Source organism: Pezoporus wallicus, unplaced genomic scaffold, assembly GCF_028554395.1.
Source record: "Pezoporus wallicus isolate ANWC-B61680 ecotype Strahan unplaced genomic scaffold, APGP_CSIRO_Pwel_v1 scaffold_2584, whole genome shotgun sequence".
NCBI lineage: Eukaryota > Metazoa > Chordata > Aves > Psittaciformes > Psittacidae > Pezoporus > Pezoporus wallicus.
In genome coordinates, this window is record NW_026642851.1 from 6,117,892 (window position 1) to 6,141,115 (window position 23,224).

At 39.5% G+C, this 23,224-nt stretch overlaps 1 protein-coding gene across 2 annotated transcripts in view; it reads right to left on the minus strand.

Moving 5' to 3' along the window:
* The window catches only part of CUBN (cubilin), a 142,036-nt gene that overhangs the window by 92,601 nt on the left and 26,211 nt on the right, over positions 1-23,224 (minus strand). For both annotated transcript variants that reach the window (XM_057432738.1, XM_057432737.1), the window contains exons 19-27: positions 22,536-22,714; positions 21,885-22,047; positions 21,426-21,642; positions 20,371-20,501; positions 13,273-13,459; positions 10,744-10,904; positions 10,033-10,214; positions 9,271-9,427; positions 6,713-6,900 (exon numbers count right to left, since the gene is read on the minus strand). In XM_057432738.1, coding sequence (XP_057288721.1) covers positions 6,713-6,900; positions 9,271-9,427; positions 10,033-10,214; positions 10,744-10,904; positions 13,273-13,459; positions 20,371-20,501; positions 21,426-21,642; positions 21,885-22,047; positions 22,536-22,714 — 1,565 coding nt within the window. The remainder of the gene's footprint in view (positions 1-6,712; positions 6,901-9,270; positions 9,428-10,032; positions 10,215-10,743; positions 10,905-13,272; positions 13,460-20,370; positions 20,502-21,425; positions 21,643-21,884; positions 22,048-22,535; positions 22,715-23,224) is intronic.

Sequence of the window (23,224 nt, forward strand, 5' to 3'; positions counted from 1 at the left end):
ACATAGCCTGGGGCAAACCCAGGCTGTGCCCATTCTTTCTGTTCCTGACCCTGTGCCTCTCCTGAGCTGGAGGCAGAGGTTTTGTGTCAAGGCCAGCATCCAAATCATCCCTGAACTGTCCCTCCTGCCTTGGCTGACCAAGGGGCTGCCTGGGGATCCACAGCTTTGTGGCAATGAGAGCACACCTGCCTTGTCACAAGGCTGTGGCTACTTTGTTAGAGTGCCTGCTTTCATCAATGCCTCAGAAACTCTGGTGGTTCCTTTGCAGTGAGAAGCCACTCGTGGTGAAGGGAGCAGGACTGCTTTTCAGCTTGGGACAATAATACTTCCAAACTTATTCTTTAGCAGAAGGCTGCTACTGCAGGAAAAGCTCCTTACAAAGAGATGGAGTTGTGCCTATGGACACAGCAGTCAGGGCAATGGAGAAGGTGCTCATGGTCTGAATAGGCCAGGGAGGTCTGAGCAGTTTGCAGTGCTGCTGACTTAGGTGCAGGGCTGAGTGCTGTTCCTCACATGCTTTGCCAGCCCAGATGAGATGAACTGCTGGAGCAAGCAACTCACACTGACACCACCAGAGGCCAGATAGGGCAGGATCTTCTCTGGGAATCCCCTCATGTGAAAGAATTTGCATCATACATAACCATGGCAACTAAGGAGAGCTAAAGCTTGGTCTTGGCAAAAGAAGATGGGAGAAAAGGGGAATATTCCTGCCTCCTAGGCTTTCAGAAAATCATGGGAACATGGGGAGAGGAAGGAGAAGACCTTCCTTAAATTACATGTGGTTTTCTTTGAGTCATCTGGGAGCTTCCTTTTGATGAGGGGAAGCTTTGACCAATTCAGATTGAGTTTCTCCAGCCACCATGTAATTTTGTATTGTGATGCCTGGGCTGAATGGGATAAGCCACTTCATCACACAGACACGCTTTCCAGCAAAATTTGGAATACAGACGAACAGAGGGGAGAAAAATCCAGCTGCAACTTAGATGAGTCCTTTCCCCAACAGGTGCCATTCACACTACCATCATATGGTACTATTTCACAGTCACTTCATTGTACGGTGCTTTTTCCTGAAGGTACAGGCAAAGTCACATTGCTCTGAGCTGGCAGGGTGTGGAAAATGCTGAGTCCATGAAGGTCTGACTCATTTTGTGTGTGTAATAGCAAAGTCTGTGCTGCCTTCACTCGTGCTTCTTGTCATCTGAGGTTTATGTAGGCAACATGCAACCCTTCATCACAGACAAATTTAGCTGTCTTGATGGGTAGGACTTGTTGTGTGCAATTGTAGGCCTGCTTTAAGTAAATTTTCAAACAGCAAAGCCAAAGTGTACTTTGATTCTGTCAATGCAGGCAATAGGGGAAACAAAAATCTGAGCCCTGAGCCAGTCTTGTCTAGCGTGGGTAGCTTTTTGGACCAATACTCTTCTTCTAAGCATCCAGATGAGTCACTGAAAGCAGTGCAACAGCTAAGATTTCCTTGTGTATCAGTAGTGAAGCTGTCCACAGAAACCCAAGAACTGTCGCTTTTATCCTTACAGTCTTACACTGAATGACTTCTTTTGGAGGCCTAGAAAACCCTGAAGGAATTCAGGGATAGGCTGGCATACTGCCAGCTTGCATGGTAATAGGTTAACGGATACGATTGCAGTCTGGCCGGCAGGCTGTAATTTGTTGTCGGTGTGCAGAACCTGGATGGGTATATTTAATATATCATCTGCTTCCCCAGGGTGATGGACTACCAGTGACGTTTTGTAAATCAGTGCATGGCCACAAGCAAAGTTATACTCTGTGCTTTGAGAATACCTGCAGCAATTTCAAAAGACATACTCGTAAATAATACGTAATAATGTTAATCTCCTAATATGGTTTAAACATATTTACTAATTACAAGTACAAAAGGGAGTAAAACTAGAAGCAGGGTAAGCTATTTTTCCCTATGATCAGCTAATAAAAAAAGAGTATGACCAGCTGAGAGCAAGCAACAACTATCTAATGAAGTATTCCCAGATGGAGAAAAAGGATATTATGGCACATCCCTGGAATGCTACAATAGTTTAAAAAGGGGAAAAAAAAAAAAAAAAAAGACATATCCTGTTACCACCAGAAGGAAATTAAACAGTTCTCAGGAGCAGATGCCATATTAATCACTGTACTCATATGATAATATTCCACGTATATGAGTGCAATAGTATTTTAACCACTCTGAACCTTATTGCTGAAAGAGTCTGGACTGCTTAAGTACACAGTAAGCAAGCAAGGAAGTGCTTTATTCCAAAGAGGAACTCAATCTTGCCCTGCAGCAGAAGGGAGGCTACTGTTGTTATCAGGCAGTTGTTTGCTCCCATAAGATGTTCTTTTGCATGAACCTAATGATAATTCTGTCCTTGTCACTAGATTAATGTGCTGCCCAGACAGAAGGGGTGAGACTCAGAGAGCTCTAAAACTTATCTTGCTGTGTGACACAAGTTTACTATCTGCTTATCAGGCTGGTGGCGTCTTGCAAAAGGCTGGCCAAGGTCTTCCTTATTAAAAGCAGATGCTTCTTCCTTCTATTTATTAAAAGCAGAAGCTAAACACACTGGACTTCAAGGGCCAGCTGAACTTTGTGAGCAGAAGAACATAGAGGGAGATTGTCACTGAAGGACAGAAAGATTTAGTGTGTTTCAAATTATATTTCTCTTGGATATGAAAGGAGTAAATTCCAGTCCTACTGCAGGTTCTAATCTTCAGGGCAATAACATGACATTTTTACTTATAAAAAAGCTTTGCCTCTGTGGAGATTATATTCTGTCATACTAAATAAGAAGCTAATTCATCATTGAAGATGGGGAGTTAAATATATGCATGTTCAGCTAACAACCTGGTGAATGTAGAGGAAGGAATGACATTTTTATGTTATTGTCTGCAATATCTCACTTGCTACAGCCTGATGACTCCTCTAGAAAGGCTAATGTTAGGTTATTAAGCCAAGACACAGCACACAATATGGAGACCATCCAATCTAATTACAGTTAGTGCCGCATCACTGGGAAACAGTCTGCTATTTGGTATGCCTTGTATTATATCATTGCCACTTCTGTATGTCTTTATCAGAAGCAATTCATCTCATATTCTTGAAACTTTGCTGTAAAACTCCTTCCAAAATGTCACACATCCTGTGAGCATTACTAGCAATGAGACAACATCTTCTGACAGGCCATGAAACACTGTATGCTGCTCATTTGTTGAGAAAATGCTCATAGGAGATTCATGCTGGAGACTGATATTATAAAAAACTCAGTTTTGCCTCCCTCCCACACTGCCCCTTCTCAGTTCCTGGCATTTATGCAAAGGGGAAGAAAATTGCCACCAAGTCAGAACAAAAGGGCATTTTCCTTCCTACCTGACACAGGTATAAACAGTTGTACATGCTGAAGCAGTAGAGATGCCTGCCCTGCCCAGGTCAGATTGAGTCACAGTAACTCAAGGTTCTCTGGAGAGAGGGAATGCTGTTCACCATGAGTAATACGAGGCAGCTGCTACAAACAGCAGTCTGGCTCACAAGAAGCTTCCCATGATCAAAGCACAAAAGGAAATAGGTAGCACAATGCATAGCTGACTTCTCATTGTACAGCTGTGACTGCATTTCAGTCTGGGGCAGCCACTCACTGTACTGGCATTTACTTGCACTCTTCAGACATCTGACTTTTTCCTTGTCCTATATCTGAAACAGTTATTTGCTCTAAGTGATGATAATATCTTTGATAACTGACAACCACTAGGAATACTTGTGTGTAGAAAAAGGTTTTGGTTCTGTCACTATTCTACATGTTTAATTTCTGACTTAATTTCTGCAGACCAAGCCAGGGAGCAAATAGCAAATTAATATATTCTGTGTATATCAGACTGATTAGTCATGAGACAAAATGCTTCTCTTGAATACTACATATGTTCTTGGGTCAGAAGTATAAGTAAGTCACAATTAAACTCAAAGCTGAAAAACAAGCCTTTTTCCAGTATGGAGACTGGGACCAAACCCTGTGAGACCAGCAGGCGAAGACCAGCAGGATTTAGGAATGCAGCTTGCCCAGTCTAGCTGACCTCACCCCATCAAGCACCTCCATAATTCAGAAAGACCTCAAAAAAATCAGAGCTCTAGTTTGAGACATTTGCAACATCATAATAGTATGTCTACATGCATTAAATCTGTTTCTCCTACTTTGTCTTTTGGTTTGTTTTTTTTTCCAACTGCCCTACCCTGCTCAGACACATCAGCTCTGTGCCATGACACCCCTGCAACATTTAATCTCCATCATATATCACTTTCCCTTACTCCCTCTACCACCACAACTGTGATAATCATCTTATCCCACCTAACAGCTAACTCATGTCCTTGCCATCCCCAGCCTTCCAGCAAGTAGCAGCAAACATTGTCACCAAGCCTGCCATCTGCTAGCTGCCATTGAGCAGCTCAGGAGCTCAGGCTGCTACTGTCAGGGCTGTCGCAGAGCTAAGGAGACAAGTAGAGTGTTGCTGCCTGCTGCAACGGGCTGAGGTGGGAGAGCTGCTGCCACCAAACCCAGAAGGGGCACCTAAAAGCTCCTGGTGAAAAAGAGAACCCAATCAGCACCAGCGCCCACTCTGGTTTGTGAGTGCAGATACATGGAAACTGCCTGAGCAGCAGCTTCCCATTTCTTCCAAGAAGGGCTCTGGCACATGGTCCACTCACCACCCACTTGGACTGCAGTGAACAGGATTATACCTCTGTTTTCCCAGTGTTAGCCAGGGAACCAGAGCTTTCCCGTTTTAGGCCTCTTTGCAATAAAAGAATCTCAAAACTAGCATGTGGCACAAATTAAATTTACCTTAGCTGAAGAGCTATAAGTTGGTTTGGGTGTTTTCTTTATTAACCTTTTTTCCAGTTTGCAGTGGTGTCAGTCTCCACATAGATTTCAGACAGACAAGTCCAAGTATCTGCAGTCTGCTTAGAAAGTGAACTGCACACTTGTTCCAGCTGATTCCCCCTTTCCCCTACACCACAGAACACTCAGATCCTTGCCAACATGCTCCCCTTTCGCAAGACACAGGGTGCAAGCAAACACTATTCAATTCCCTGGCTGGTTCAACCTTGTTCTCTTTTTTACACTATGGCACATATTTGTGCAGCATGCAACAACCAAATGAGAACATCTTTTCCAAGTGGTATTTCTTATTGGTATTTGGAGAAACATTTGTAAGTAATGTCACATGAATTGCAAATTAAAGCCTCCTTAACACACTTCCATGACTGTTTTTTTCGCATTTTCCTCTTTCTATCCTCTTTGAGCCTGTATTTTCTTTGACTGGAAGCACTGAAAAATTAAAACAAAGAGTGCAAGTACTTTTGTGCTCCCTGTCTCCTCACTCCCTCTGATACGTTTTATTTCCATCCTTTTAAATGCTTTGGATGAGGTCTTGCCTCTGGCACTATTCCTTCAGCCTTGACTTATGTCTAGAATAGCGTCTTCTGGCAAGCCTCTTGCTCCTCACTGGCTGGCTACTGTGTGCAGGGCTCCTGCTTTTCATGGATCAAGAGCTTAGGCATCTTGAGACTAGCACTGGCCTCTCCACTTGGCTCCAGTGTTTCCTTTTCAGTCTCCTCAGAGAAATGAACGAGGGTTTAATAGTTTTCGATACAGTGCTCCCTTGTTTATTTTCTTCACAAGTCTATTCTTTTTTTTCCATTCCTGACCACAAAAAGAAGAAAGCGGGAAGAACACCACTTTTGCCAGTTTATTACCAATTTGTGAAGTCTGGCATAGTAAGGAGGTAGAGGGAGCAAGGGAAGACATCTAGAGGGAACAGATTAGCCCTTCACCAGCCCTTCACCACCAGGTTGGTGGACCTTCTGCAAGACCCCAGTATAATGAAGCGTCCCCAGAAATGTGGGCATAATTCCTTAGCCCTCTCTTTGGCTGTAAGTAGTCTTCTCTAACATTTCTCTAAGTATCAAATCCTCTTGTGCAAAACCTAAGTAGAGCACAGGGGCTAAGTGCTGCCATCCTGTACAAGGGTGAGATCTGAAGGATGGATTAGTTCAGCAAACAGCAAATTTGTGGACAGGAGATTATAATCTTCAGTACAGTAGTGATCATAGATACACTCTACTTTCCGCAGTACAAAGTACAAAACTGAGAGAAAATATCTTTTCAGTTGCCCTAGAAATAAAGTTTTTGAGGAAATGAGAATAAAGGGTATTTGGCTAATTTTTTTCATTCTGTTTGTGGGTAAATGTAATTTCTTTCAGTTCCTTTAAAGTAGCAGATAAATTATGAAAGGAAAATACGAACAGGAGTCAAAGCAACCCTCCCTTTAAAAATGCAGAAATAACACATTTTAAAGTTTTTAAACATTCCCCACTTCTTCTCAGATAAAAACAAGAGAAAAATACTTGAGTTCATCGCTTTTTTGCAATCCATTTACTAATCTCAGGATTTCTTCTTCTTTACATGAAGGTGTCATGACATCTCACTTCACCCAGAAAACCCAGTGCATCTAACCTATGGTGGTAGCTAGATTCTCCGTAGCAAATCTAGGCACCTGCAAAGTGATTCATCCTCCCTGTTGCAGACTTGTCTTAAGGCAGGATGAAGTGCTCTCTGGCAATGCTTCACACACTACTGATTGATTGCAGAGGAAATAGTTTGGATTTAACACTTGAGATTTAATGGCCAAATTTAGGTAAGATAATGCATACCTTTAAGAAGTCACGGTCACAATCAGATCCATCTTCCAAATCAAAGGCTATAAAACTATAGTTGAGTGTGTTCCCCGTTGTAGTTTGGATAGTCCAGTTGCAGTGCTCATTTAATGGGTAGTTATTTGGATAATTTAAACTTTCCAATATGCCATGGCTACGATTAACAGTCAGTACATTCTGGCAAACTGAAAAAGAAGTGATAACAAATTGTGTTTGTGCTGTGCTTACTAACCCAGTACCTCAAAAAAGTTACCAATTGGACTTACTGATAGCATCACAAAATGAGAAATATTTTTATTCACAGATTAGAGAAGAGAAATCATGAAGAAAGAGAATGGTGACCTATTGAAGAACGTATGCATATGATGCAACCAAAATCCAGGCTTTCCAAACATGAATCCTTCAGCTCTATGATGTCCTTCTTTTATGACACTTGCAGATTCACCAGTTTGGGGAGGGTGCTCAACAAAGACTGACTAATGGATTAAAGTGGTTTATTTCAGCAAACTGGGAAAAAAAATATAATGCTTGGTTAAAGCAACAAATTGAAAGTATGCTACTTGTATTGGATTTTTTAGCTTCAAGAACTGGAACCAGTGATTAAATTCGTTAAAAAAAGAGCCATGATTTTCTTTGTGAGTCATCCAATAGTATCCTAATATAAGAACTGGATGATCACCTGGAGTAAAAAGAAACTAAACTAGATAAAGAATGAAATTGCATTAGGTCAGTGAGTCTCATTTTCCTGTACCCATCTTTCAGAGAAAATACTGGTGTGGGCAGTCCCTCATCTGGAGACAGCATACAGCAAATATCAGGAGCAGACCTATAATGCACAGAGAAGAAGTTGGCAGGAAGTGGGAAGTAAGACTTGCCTTTTGCTCTGTACAGCCAATCTGCATTGTTTGAACAGCAGAGATAGCTGAGATGAGCTTGTAAAACGCTTCTACTGTCTGTCACTAGGGACAATACTCCTACCTCCTGCAAAGTTTTTGATTCTTTCTAAATTGTTTAGAAAGCAGCAAGGTCTGTGTCCTTAGGACTTCAAAATGCTCAGGATACAGCTGAAGGTCAGGGTCAGGTGGAGTGGAGCTTGTCTGCAAAGCTACACTGAAGTATACAACTGTTTGAAAGGACAGGATGAAGAGCACAAAAGGGATTTCGAAGAATGCAAGATGGGTAAAAGCTGCTACCCCCTGCCATCAGGATTTATTAGAAACATTATCAGACACAATGGTGCCTTTGAATGTTAACCTGATTTCGTGTTTTCGTTTGCAGTGATTTTCAGTTCATCATTACATTTCTTTCATGTACACATAAATGCATCTGGCATATAAGCATCCTTATTTTAGACCACTACTTCCTATATAATCTTAACTTTCCCGTAAGACACTGAAAGCTTTCTCTGACACATCTTCAGGAATTAAATATGAATGTAAAATGTAGCTCACATTATCTGATAGCTCAAGTTCTACATCTGAGTGCTTTGAAAGTGCTCTTTCTATTTAACTAATGGAAGGGGGAGAACCCTTTTCTAACAGATCTGTTTGACTTTGCTGTATGAAAAGTACATGGTAGATGAAACTGTAATATCTTTAAGAAATGAGGGAGCCAAAGCTCCATTAGCTCTTCTAATTATTATATGTGCCATGTGTGGATGAATAGCTTTGGGTTTTTCATAATCCTTTTACTATTGTCCAAAACTAGGACAACTCAACGTCTATGAACCTGCAGCAATGCCTATCACTTGGGCATGTCATATTTAGGGTATGCAAAAATGCTTGTAAATCATTTTGTATGTAGTGAAGTTCCATATCTTTCTACATACATTTCAGCATATATGCTAGAGAGTATAAACAGAAAAGTAAACACTGGGATGATATTCAAGCTTATGAGTGAGAACAAAATTGCTTTAATTTTTCATGTATCTTCTTGAATTTTTCTCCAAATGCTATTATTCTGATACTTCTGGGGTAGAAATATTTAACAAAAAAAATGTTTGCAAGAAAAATGTAACCCTTACCATAAAATATAAAAAAAAAAATAAACTTTTTGAAGTGTTCCAGGTAGGCTAAATGATCCCAAGCACCCACAATGATCTAGGATGACTCAGGGTAACTCATGTGTCCTTTGCCATCCTACCTCACAGGCAGCTAGAAGGGCAGAGAAACTTGTTCTATCTGCTTTCTCCCTTAAAAAGTCAGGAGGCTGGATGGGCAGAAGGGCTAGAGCAGTCCAGTCTACTACGTTATGGACTTCTAGCACTTGTTACTCTGAGTAAATATGGAGTGGTAAGTGCTACTGGTGCAGGTAATAGAAGTAGAGCCACCTCACCAGCTTTCTTTCAGGGAGGAGATAATCTCCATCACAGGTAAATGGGCAGATAGTTTTCAGCTCTCTGTTCTGTGACCGCAGCAGACAAGAAAATCTGGGTCAATAATATGCTCTATGCATTGTCCCCTGCTCATAAATAGGCAGCAACATGGGCTGCAAGAAGCAGTTTCAGCAACAAGCTGAACTGTAGAAACAGGTTCTTCTCACCTTCTTTTACTTACCTTGTTTGTATGTGGCTAAAAAACCTCCACCTTGCAGACTGCTATCTGTCCTTAGTTTTACATACACGTTCTCTCCACTGGAACGGATGAGTTGGGGTATCTGACTCCCACAGAATTTACCTAGCTGTCTAGCATTACTGCTGTTGCCATCATACACCTAAAAAACAACAAAAGAGAATTTAATAAAGCTGACAGCACTACAAACACAAGTAATTTCCCCCGACAAATGTCTGCTGAGTGCATTGTTACACTGTATAGCAGAGGCTAAATTCTATTTCTGCTCAGAGGAAGCCTGACAGGTGTTTCAGAAACAAGCAGATCAGTAGAAAAACAGGAAACCAGTAGCCAAATAGTGGTAGATTTTTAGGGGCTTATCCACCAAAAGGGGTAAACTGCAGTCCATTTCAAATCTATTAAAAATATTCAAATTATTTATGCAACAATTCAGATATGAAATTTGGGATTAACAATAGGGTTACTGACACTGTTGTGCTTTTTTCCTTGTAATTTAGCAAGACAGCATACTAGGGCCTTGGCCCAAAACACAGGAAATTTAAAATGTATAGGCAGATTCTTGTTTCAGTGGCCTTTTCTATCTGGACATAAACTCTTTTCTTACCAGCAGCTACACAGACACTGCTGCCTTACCTCTTACTGCTCTCACCACATATACATCATTTTGTATGTGGTGAAGTTCCATATCTTCCTACATGCTTTTAACCGTATATGCATTTATGGAGCCAATTGTCACAAGGTACATACCGCAAGGTAATCAAAGTCGCACTGTGGGTGATGCTCTAGATGGAACTGTTCAAACTGGATTTCGAATGGGGTTCCCCGGTTTCCTCTGAGCAACCAGTAGCACTCTGAATTGTGGTAATACGGCATAGGGTAGTTGGGAGACATCAAGATACCAGAGGCTGTTATCAAAGTTCCACCACAACCTGGAAATGGCAAAGAAACCAAATCAACCTTGAACACCTAGAAAAGCAGAGGATCAGACATGTTGTGCAAGAGTCACGCTACTGATCTCCTTCACATGCCCTGAACATCTTCAGTGATGCTTCCAAAAGGTGCATCTAGCCAATGGTGTTTTGAGCAGAAGACAGCCCATAGCACCTAGAAATATTAACTATCTAATTTGAAGAGTGCTCCTGATACGTAGTTTATCTTCAAATAGAAACCTCTCCAATAAATTCTTGGTTACTGCTCTCTTAAACATACAAGAACATTGATCCTACACTATATCTAGGGAATAGTGTATCTTTCCCTGTGGAGAAAAAGAAAGCCTAAGGATCAAGAAAGTTGTATCCTTGATCTTAACATGACTATACTTTGCTATGCAATTAGCAGATAGATTTTAGAAGATGGGAAGCAGAAAAGATGTGGGGGGAAACGTGAGAAATTAAATACATATGTGGGATCAAAAATGAGATGTGTAAAATGATTTTATATTTGATGTGGTCTTTTTACCTGATGATGTACCGTCCCACTCTGCTGAAAATCCCCTTCTTGTGCCAAATCTGTCACTTACAAACTTTATCCACAGCTTGTTACTATGAGAGATTATAAGAGGAGGCAGGTCTGTGCTACAGTATCTTCCAAGAGAAGGAGAAGTTTCATAGCCTCCATCTCTAGAATGGTAGAGAAGAAATAACTTTCAAAGAGGGAAACCATGAGAAATGTTAACAAATCAAAAATCTTTGGATTCTTTCAGGCCCGGGAAAGACCAATCATTGCTCTTCATCTTCCACAAAAATACAGGTACCAAATACTGGATGAGCCCTGCTACTCACAGTAAGAAGTCCCACTGCAAGCACCTACTTGCTGGATACGTCCACCTTCTCATCTCAGCAGCCTGTCCAGAGTCTGTCAATATAATGACAGACTCAGGAAGTGTCTCAAGTAGACTTGATGCTGCAGAGGCAGGACTTCCTCCATATTCTATGAGGTAACAGTCATTAGTGTAACCAAAGTTAATCTTCTAATTTGAATAAATAAGACTTTGCTCACTTCTCACTGTTTAGTCTGTCATGAAATCAGATGACCTGACATATTAAAAAAATGCTTATTTGCCACCACACAAATAGGAACCCCTTTCTCAGAACTGATATGATGCATGTTTTAAATACTTTCTTAGCCTTCAAAATTGTTTCTACAAACACTCATTTCCAATTTTTAAATGAAGTAATATTCCCTAGTACCATAATGAGGATGTTTGGTTTGCTACATGTCTCATGGGATTAAAAAAGATGATGACAACCTGATTATCAGTTGCTTTGACAAGATCATAGAATGCTTACGGTTGGAAGAGACCTTAAAGCTCATCCAGTTCAATCCCTTGCCATGGGCAGGGACACCTTCCACTAGACCAGGTTGCTCAAAGCCCCATTCAACCTGGCCTTGAACACTGCCAGGGATGGGGCAGCCACAGCTTCTTTGGGCAGCCTGTGCCAGTGCCTCACAACCCTCACAGTAAAGAACTTTTTGAAGCTTATCTTTAAGCACTTTCATATTATAAATACCATACAGACATAGGACAATAATAAATACATTTATATGTGTATATGAGAGTGATCTTGATATAATGCTTTTTAAGTGGACAGAAATACTTGCAATTACTTTTTTGCAAGTTTATACCTGGTTTTGAGAGAAATTTCTATTTAGACCTTGCCACTCTGATTTCGTGTCATCCTTCCTGCTTAAACTGCTTGAAGGTGTCTCAGGTTACTGGCAGTTGAAGATCTGTGCCAGAACCTCCCCAGCTTGCATCTCGGCCTCTGCAGCTCCGGTCAGATGAACAGTTTTCATAGTTAACTGAATGCAATTTATCAGAGGACACCTCAGGACAAGAAACCAGAGTGGCACTTCGCCTAAGACTTATCTAGCTGCTCCATTCAACAGGACCAGATTTGATGAGACATTCTGAAAACCCAGTTAGGGTAGAAGCCATGTGCAAGGTTGCACGTAGCAATGTTCTGGCCATGTCTTAAAAACCTGTTTAATGCTGCTGTGCTCTTCACGCTGCAAACAGCACTAGATTAATGCAATAAATGAATGTTTTCAGTTCTTGAGGTGAAAAAGATAGAAGAACCCCAAGCCTGTTATAATTAAGGTATTAACTGTTAGAATAAAGTTAGATTAAGTTTAATCTCAGATTATTATTTTAAAATTAAAAAACACTTTACTTAGAAAATACTGAAAAAGCTTTTCAGTTTTTCATAACTTTCTCCAGTTTGCATGTACAGCTGAAAACAATCTACTCTAATTCAAGAGGAATTCAGCAGGAATCCAGAATCTCAATACTGCAAGTTCTGCAAGCAGCTTTTTGTTTGCTTCTAAAAAATAAAACACTGTTTACCAAAGAATAACCCGTATAGAATATCTGGTATAATATTCAGAATAAGTTTTATTGTGGTGCTTTACAAGGCTGTGGAAACTCATGGCATGCACAGAGTGAAAAAACACACTGGCATTCTGCAGACATGGTTCCTTTAGAGAGCTGGCTTATGAGGACGAAAATGGGTGCGCAAACACTGCCAAGATCTGTTCCCTGATCTTCCCAGGCACAGAGGTGACCTGACAAGTCAGTAGTTTCCAGGGTCCTCCTTTCTACCTTTTTTAAAAATGGATGCAATGTTTCCACTTCTCCAGTCACCAGGGATTTCACCTGCCTGCCATGACTTTTCAAATATCATGGAGAATATGTCACAAAACAGGCAATAAAACTTTATTTCTCCACTAAGGAAACCAACCAGATGCAGTACATGGGAACACAGTACACATATTCTGCTTGCTCTGAGAACTGGAATTTAAGCAGTGGAAAAGCCAACAGAGGAACAGAATGAGAGGAGGAAAAGGTAGCCTTGAAGGTTCCCTGTTCTTTTGCCACACTGACAGCACAGGTCTATACTTAAAAATTAGCTTCTGAGCATTCCTAAGTGGATTTGGACAACTTCCAAGGTTACTGATAATAAGGACAAAAGAAATAATTAGGCTTGCCTGATTTCTACATAATCTTGTGTACAGCGCTTATTCCCTTCCAAGGTGAAGTCGGTGAAGTTCAGAACAATCTGTCTGTTTATTTCCACGGTGATGGTGTATATACACTCTGTCTGGATAGGGTAGTTATTGGGATAGTTTGGAGATGTTAGCACACCAGTTTCAGTACTGTAGTTGTGTGAGCACACTTTGAAAAGAAAAGAAAAGAAGTACAGATTAATGTAACATGTATCTTAGATTAACAGGAAATTTCTATTTCCAACCGACAGAAGAGCAAACATCCTGTGCTCCTGTGCATTATAATTCTTCCTGGACACATCTTACTGCTGAATGTCATCACTATAAACTAAAACCAGAATACAGCTGTTTACATGGATCTCTTATATTTCAGTTGTTGAGCTTTTACCAGAACACTGTGTCTAAATAGGCAATGTAAGAGTAGTCCCAGCTGCCTAAATTGGCTTTGACCTAAAACCCAGGTAAGCAGAGAAAAAGGGGTGTCTTGACCAACACAAAAATATACACACAAAATTGTGTGCTGGATCTGATGGCCCTAGAGACTCATTCTGATCTTCTGTTCCCCTGCTTCAGGTTCTACAGGTTGTAAATATAAGAAGTGAAAGTAGATTTCTTAAATACTATCTATCAAATAAGCAGGATTGGACTAATTATCAAACACAACTGAAAAAGCAAGAAAAATATGATTATACTCATTTTAAGATGGTTGGCACAGATCTCTGAAATCTTTCTCACACAGCACAGCTGCAGTTTAGTAATACTTGTGCTTAACACTTCAATAAGAGTAATAACTTGGGGGAGAGAATGAAGTTACAGTTCAGGCCCTCCATGTCTAGGGTTGGTCATTTCCATGCCTATTCTCCATTCATTTTAACTACTAAAATGCTTTGGCTCTTATAGGTGTCTTTGCAATGGTATATTTCTGTGTTCTTGGTCATCTGAAAGGCCTCTGTTGAAAATGTTTTCTGTGAGATAAATAGCCCCAAAGCTAGCTACCAGACTCAAGCTCCTAATTCCTCACAAGGAGAAGAAAGAATCATGACACAGAAACAGGTCAATAATTTTCTGCCATTGGGTTGTACTTCGGTATAGACAAGTCAAAAAGGTTTCATGCCCTAGTTTACCTAAAATTATGATCTATTAAATCCTCGATCTAGGATGATAAAAATCATTTATGTGTTCCGTCACAAATGCACTCTAATGTATGCATATAACAATTAGGGTAGTCCTGGTCGTCTTAAAAACCTTGTGATGCTTTAGAAATCCTTATAAGTCCCTTGTTGTGCTGCCAGCTCCTGTGGTGTTTCATGACATGTAGGGCTCATCACCAAACCCCAGATCCTTAAGTCATATGATTTCTTGAGTAACCTGCCTGCAGGGTTAGAAATCTGACCCAAGTTTTTTCCCAACAGCTCACTACACAAATACAAAATTAAAATGAAAACGTGTTTATTAGATTACTTGTTTTTAACTAATTATTTCTTCCTGATTTTGGAAAGGTAAGTGCCTGACTCATGCACACACAGTGGTTAGAGCTATTGCAATACTGCTGTTCCTTATCCACTCAGAGGCTGAGACCATGAATATTAGCTTTCAGCCTGGAGAATGTTACCGTTGATGTACTAGATAAGGGTCTTTAGGGTAAAATGGGTAACGTAGAAGCCACGGTATTTTTATCAACACCTTTAAGAACAATTTCCACAAAATTGTCCAGGATCCCTCCCTCACCAGTTTGCTTCCTTGGGAACAATCCATACAGAAACTCGTATCCCACGTGTGTTTTTTTAAACTGGATGCTGCATATTGCTCTGCGCTTCACATAAGAATTTTCTTTATGAGCTAAGGGATAAATACAGACGGTAGAACAATGACTGACTGAGAAATGTCAGACTTCTGACTACAGTGAAATAAATCCAAGTGTAGACAGAGCATACACTGCTATGAGGATTAGGAAAAGCATAAATGAACCCATGGTTTTTGACAGCCAACTCTCTTCTGGTAACTGGATTCATCTATTATGCTCTACTCCCAGTAGGAAAGCTGACACTCCCCTTTTTCACTCACCTCACTAACACAGCATTTGCGAGTGTGTTTGGGCAGTAACAGTTCTTCCAGTGAAAACTGTTAGCAAAGTTAGCAGCAAAAGGTACTTTGACTCATTTGCCAAAGTTCAGAATGCAGTCTAATGCCATACTGTGGTTATTATATGCTTGGAAAACAAATTAATTCAGTTTAGTTTGAAGACATTTACCACAGCTCATGAAAAGCAGAAAGTGGTGGCAACTGTCGAGGACAATCACACATCTTGCTTTGCCAGTGTGTGAGGTTTTGAAAGCTATCCAGTCTGCTTCTTGGTTTTGATACTGACTGTGTGTGCTCTTCTGAAAAAAATGCCATAAATGGCAGTAACCCACTGTAATAGCCAACAGCAGAGAAAAATGCCAGGTTTTGTACCACTCACTTGTGCAATCATGCATACTGCAGAAAACTATATCCATGGTTTTTCCCATAAGCTGCCACAAATCTAATTCATCCAAAATAAAACTACAGTTTAGTATGTAAAGTGGGAGTCTTCTTTCAATCTCACTCTGCCAAAGGAAAACTGGGATCCCTAACAATTAGCTCTTCATGTAATACTATGCACCTTTAGAAAGAAAAAGGAAGAAGCTAGCACATGATATATATGCCTCTCCACAGGCAATGGAAAAGCACGTCTGCACTTCAGGGCCTTCTGTTACTGCTGCTGGCAGATACTAACAGGCTTAATTTTTACCAAGAAAGCACACAAAGGTCCTTTGTAGCATTTCAGATCCAAACTCCTTAGAAACACTGGGTACAGCTGTTCAAAAAGCTTATCTGACCCTCTTCTGCTATTTTACACATGAACACCCATACTATAGAGTCATGTACACACAGACAGGCATAAATAAGCAGACTAATACCCTAGTCAAACATAATCAAGTTACAGTGGCCTAACAAGTGGTCAATGGCCAGGTGATTGAGCTTTTTTCCTGAGACTTGGGACGAGCTGAGTAGATGCCCAAAATGCATGCAGGACTTCCACATTTTCTTCTGTCTTAGCTCAGCCCCATTCAACTATGCCCTGTATCTCTGCACACACATATTTATCAGACATTACTTTCCATTCTTGTCATTGCCCATTCAGATGAAGAGAAAAACGAGACAGCATCCTTGCTGGGTTCTTTCAACAAGATGGCAACTGTGATCTCAACTTGCACTCAGTATCAATAAGTTAACAAATCTATACATTGCTTTCAGGTGCACTTTTAAGGTCATGGGTTCACAAATATTTTCCTGTCTTTCCTCATCCTTCTCAAAGTCTGACTTTTCTAGTCAGTCACTGTCAGCTAACATACACCACACAATTAAGCTATTTAAAACCAAGTCACCCCTTTTGAGAAATAACAGGAATCACAACTCACCATGAAAAGGAGGAAAAATCTAATCTTTCACCAAAGCCAAAGAAAGACCAGGAATAAAAACTCTATCAATAAGGCAGTCTGTTAAAAACCTTGCTAAGGTTGAATTTTCTCAGGAGAAAGGATGAAATGAAGCCTCTTTAATGAAACGAACAAATGAAAAAAAAGAAAAAGAAAAAAATATTCCATCCAAAACCTTAATTCAAAGCAAAACAAATAAATTCCCACTTACTTGTTAAGGGGAAGAAGCTGAGGACAATAAAACACATACACTGACTCTAGTGCTATTATTATTGGAAAATTGTGGCCTGGATCTTTCAAGACCCTGAGCCCTTTCAAAGATTTTTCAGTAACTCTACATGGATTGCTTGTGGTGTGGTCAGCCAAGATGGGCGAAGGAAAACCCTAAAATCTATCTTAACACTTAGGTGGCTGTTGTGGTATTCATCTACCGGGTATTTGAGAGCTGGACTCTAGGAAATAACTCAGAATATTACCTTCCTTTCCATGTGACTTCATCCTTTAAAAGACAGACAGACAAGAACTAAGCATTTGAGGCATAGTTTCAGTGGGCAATATACACTTAAACAGCTCTGTATCACATGGTCATGTTTACTGAAGGATTCCATTTGTCTCGCTGCTATATAAGCTATGCATGACTACTGCTTGGCAGAGTGTTAAAACTATTGTCTGCACTTTATGGATCATGGCCATGACTGCATCTTGAGGCATTCAGATTTTTTGGCGGAAAACAGAGCTTTGCCATTATTTTCAGGCTAGTTTTCAACTAATTAATGTATCACAGATAAACTATGCTAACAAAAGCAGTGTTTGCTAAGATGCAGGGAGAAAAAAAATAGCTTTGTTTTACATTAAAATATTTTTTCACTCCTACTTATCCTTTTTTAACCCTTTTTTTTTTTTTATTTTCTTAAATAATCTTGTCAACTTTGTCAATAGTTCATTCTCTGTAAAACAACCCTAGGCAAAACCTATTGAAATGTCTAATATGAACCAGAACAGCTTTGACCAGTTCTGATATTGGTTACGCTCTAGCTGCCTAAGAAATCATAGCTCAAAAATATGAAAGAGTCTTACTGCACAAGAAACATTATTAGTACCATATTTTCCTTAGCAGAAAAGTGAAAATAGGCAACAGATGTAAAGAAAAAAACAAACAAACTCTGTATAGCTTTGGTAAAAGTCTCAGCTATGATTATGTTCAGCAAATTGCTACCTTAATGCAACTGGATATACATAAGATGAATATCAGGCCTAAACATCTCTCAGTGGGAAAACTAAACTTGATACAATTTCAGGGAAGTGGGGAGTTGCTTCTCACAGCAAAGTCCAAATACACACATCTGCCTGCCTTCTCTCAGGCCATAGAAGCTTCAAAACACTTTATTCTTAATTGAAAACAAACAAATGTTAGCAGTCCAGTATTTATGGCAACTTCATAATACTGCTATGCTTGTGCTGAGACCAAAAGAAACAAATCTCTGTAAAGAAAATAGATCACAGTTTCAACCTCTCCATAAGTTTATTACTCTCAGTTTCAGTAGTTACCTGCTTCTTCGCCATACTTACACAAACTACGTGGCTGAAATGAAAAAGCATTTATTCTACAGATCATAGTTCTAGGTCCAAATGAGAGTAATTGAGAGTTAGAACTGTTTAACTGAAGAGTAGTAGATATATATATATGTTAATTATGGGAAAACAAAATCATGCATATTGTTTAGAGTTTGGATAAAGATGTTATATTGTTCTAATTTCAGATAAACATTTTATACAGTTTCTAGTTGTAGACAACATTAAAGAGAAAAGACTTGCATTTTTAAGGCATGGTTTGAAAAAATTCCAGGGACAGTGTTGGTGCAGCTAGAACCTTGCATGATGCATACAGCATTGTTTTGGATGAAAGATGAGAAAATCCGGTCACCACGGTGGTGGTAAAGAAGGGGGATATGGAAGAGAGGAGACAGAGCAGCAAAGCTGGACAGCACTAAGGTAACTAACAACCAGAGAAACAGATGAGGTTACACAGAGACAGAAATAGAGATTAATGTTGAGTAAAGAATATTTTGATCTTGATGAGTTGTGAGAAGAGCTGCTACAAGAACAGTTAGGAAGGAACCAAATCTACCTATGAAATATTAATCTGAGGTAAAAGGAAAAATATCTCATATTTGCAGAAGTTAGTTTGCAGCTGCAAAAACAAGATCATAAAAAATTTTATAAGGCTGTCAATTCCACAATTTCCCACTAGTAAGAATTCAGGTTTTAAACTACAGAGTCTTTCTTGGAAAGATTTTTTAAAAGTAGAACTTGGGGTTTGGTCTATTACTTTCTAACAAACAGAAGTTCCCTCCTTGGAACAGTTCTCATTAAATCTTAACTGATTTTACTGGCTTTTTGGTTTTCATGCCAGACAACTCAATGAATGAATGCAGCTGAGAAAATTGGTTACTTGGATTTGTAAGATATCTGATAGTGAATAAACACATAGTAGCAAAATCTGTACTAGTCTCACATACACACATGCTTGAGAGATTAAATAATAGCCAAATTTTCCAAGGTGTCACCAAGAAAGCTGTTATATTTCACAAGGCAGAAATTGGAAATTTTTCTGGTTTTAAACAGGTTGGAGAAACTCAGAAAGTAGGAAAAATTATTGAAGAAACTAAGGGCAAACAAGGAGCAGCTGTTGGTACTTTATGGCTGCGCAGATAAGTACGACGAATATCAGGTATTCATCTAATAAATTGCTCATAGTCTGCACTCATACACACAAACCACCTAGAAACTGATTAATGATGGATACACAAGTAACCCAGCTACTTTTTTTACATTGTCTTACTCTGCGTCTTCTGCAGTTTAATTCTGCTAGTAGAACCTGTCCCTCTTCTACTACAGATCTGCATGCAGCAATGAGTGGAGCAATAGCAGAGCCATGGCTATTGGGTCCACGAAACTGGTAGTTACAGTCTTTTACCAAGAGATTGCTTTTTCAAGTGCAGAGAACTAAGGAAATGAACAGCTCTTTTCTCTTCAGTAGTCTTTTCCCCCTTAAAAGTCAATACTCAGAACAGATTTAAGGCATAACAAGAGCCTTGAACTCTAGTGGAGATAAAAACATTGCATTCTGTTGTAATGAAAAGAAAGACAGCTTGTGCTTTCAGGTAATTTTTCTGCTTTATCAAATTTCATCCTATATGACCTTTTCTGCCCATCATCAATATCAAATCTTATTAGCGACTAAATCAATTTTATGGCACCTGAAAGTCTCCCATGCAAGTGAGTTGTCCACAGTAGCAAAGCTTCCTAGACCACGCATACTCAGCTCAGAATGGACAAAGCAAATTCAGAAAATATTTTGCCTAAATTAATGTAGTTCTGCCATGTCAGCTCTTACTGGCTTTTTAAAGAAAACAGCAGTTTTGCTTATAGAAATTGCTTTCTGCTTTTCTAGGGAGGAAAAAGCTTGTGAATAAAGCAGGATAAATAAGAAAGGGTAGAAGAGGCATCAAGCAGTCTTCTGTTAACACAGAAAATAATGTTCCTGCTTCACATAGTGGCTATTTACAGTGACAGATGAAAGCATTGAATTTGCATAACAAACAGACTGAGATATTACCTTTTGATGCATCCAGGGAGATATAATTAGCTGAAAAAACCTCAGATGCAGTACTGTGATCGGTCACGAAGTACAACGTCATGATGTTGCCACCACTAGTGAGCGATGGTGGAATTGATCTTCCACAGTACCTGCAGCAAAAATATGCCCCAGATAGAATAGCAGTACTTTATGAAACGTCTGTATTATTGGAAGGGGACTCAGCTTTCCTGGGAAGTTAGAACAGCTACACATACACAAATTTCTCCTTTGTATGGCACAGATCCCAGACATATACCCTGTATCATGGGACTAGATAGCACATGTACAAGGAAGGGTACAAGTCTAACTTAGGGCAAAATCAGAGAAGAAACAGTTCATCAAGTTGCCAAACTCATATTGAAATTATTCTATGCTGTACCTACAACACATTCTCTTCTTTTGTAGGAGTCAGAGTGGCTGGCCGAAGACTAAGGGTGCAAAACACTCTGCATTATGAGAGTTGTTTGCTTCTTATTTTCCAAAATACTGCCATGTCAGCCAACTACTTTACAGTCTGTAGCTGCATCTGAATATCACTCCCAAGTAGTAAAGATGTTCTTGAATTCTAGAGTGGCAAGAAAACCCTGTGTATACCCCAACTGGAGAAGGGGAAGAAAAGAAAAGATTCTTTCCTAAGAGAAAATCACACATCAGGAGAAAGTGAAAACAAATTCCTATAAAATGCAGATTTTGGTTTAGATTTTGCTGAGATCCAAGTGCATAATCTTTTAATAATCATTCACTTCTGCAAGTTTTTCACATCACGTCTTTCCTTGGGCACATATACATTAATGCTTATGAATTTATTTCCCATAAATCAAAATGTTAATGGCACTGGACAATGCCAGATATTGAAACCTGTCCTTAAAAAAGCTGCCCTTTTGACACAAGTTAGTTTCAGTATAATATTTAATAAATGTGCTTCTCATTCCATGATCAAAGAAGGCAAGCTGCTTTGACCTTGGATGTCGAGACGTACAGAACAGCACTCCCTCTACAGTAATTCAGCTCAGTAGGCTAATAGACATATTCACCTTCCCAGTATTTCCACAGTGATGTTGTCATATATTTCAAGATATTCACTTTTGCAATCATAATCAAACGCCAAGTTAAATGAAGTGAAAGTCAGGCGGATAAGGTAGCTGGGCTCAATGTTGATAATCCAGGTACAGTTAATACCATGTGGGTAGACATCTGGATGACTAGGACTTGTAATAGTTCCTTCCGGCTCAGTAAGCATCTCTCCACATACTGTAGGGATTTAAAATATCAGGTTAAATGACACATTTATAAAAAAGTTAGGCACTTATAAAATTTATTCTCTTTCTAGAAATTTCATAGTCTTGTTTTTCCCCTCAATGCATACTACACGGTAATTGATTCACAGTTTATCTCCCATCACACCATCATAAAACTTGATGGCCAGATGTTTTCAGTGTACAGGAAAATCTGGTGAGTCCCAACACAGAAAAACAATAAAAAAAAATCCTTACCTGTATCTAATGGCCAGTACTCAGCTCTGAATCCAAGGCTGGAAAAAGAAGAAGCTCTAAATTTGATATAGAGATTGTTCCGCGTAGATTGCACTGTAGATGGTACAGCTGTACCACAATATTTTTCCAAAAGAGGAGCATCTGTGCTGTTACCATCTCTGACCTGAAGAACAATGCATTAGAAACATCCCATACAAACTTCTATTATGTTAAAGTTTTAAGCACAAATGAATTTGTAAGAACCATATGAAGGAGACCCTTAGTAAGTCAAACCCTACACTTTCCTCAGCATGGTTTCTACTATACGCACATACAATGCTACCTTATGACTGCCAGAGAAGCACTCTCCCACACTAAGCATGTCACATGAATAAAAGCCAAGATCCTACACCGTCAACAGTAAGCAGCACATAAACCTCCAAAACTAGGTCTGTCTATTTAAAAACACCTCATACTTGTCTCTGATTATGAAAGTGGTCATACGATCTTCAGAGAATGAAGAAAAGGTTTAGGATCCCATTATGAACCTGGAAGGGCTTTTATAACTTTTATAACTGTCAAGCAGTTCAGCTTTGGTGGAAAGGACTATGAGAATGAATATACAGACAGGAATCTATCTACTATTCATAGTATATGTGTATTATTCTTTACCTCAATGTAGTCCGAGTCACAGGTGGTTGTATTCCGAATGTCAAAGTCAATAAAGTTAAAAATCACCACTTTGCTAGCTGGCTGGGAGATGATCCACTCACAGGTCTTTGGGTGAGGGGACACCCTGGGGTAGTAAGGTGAATGGATGGTGCCTGCTCCAGACAAGAAACCTCCACAGGCTGCCAAGAGACACTAAGAATAAGTACTTGTGAAGAATGGTTTCAAGGAATGTATAACATGATGTCTACAAATATCACTATGAAATTAGAAGAAAACCACGTCTAAAAACCTATCTTCTCACAGCATCTACTACCGATCATCAAACTAGTATTAAAATGTATTTAAAATAGCATATTGCTATATGTATAGCATAAACATGTACCTACAGATACCATCAATCTGACCATACCATGGTAACTAATGGATTTGACTCCTTTCAAAAACACAGATAGATTTGTTGGTGATTAAGAACTGAAATATAGGAAGATATAAAGTAAAAATATTTAGTCAGATTTATAGCTCTATCCTCTTTGGTATGTTAGCAGTAAGTGATTTATCATTAATAGAAGCAATGAGGGGTGCACATCCCAGCAAGCATGCTAGGAGTGCCTACAACAGACCTACTTCAGACATCATCTTTTAGCATTTCCAAAAGTGGCAATCAATAAATAAATTGACCCTATTTTTTG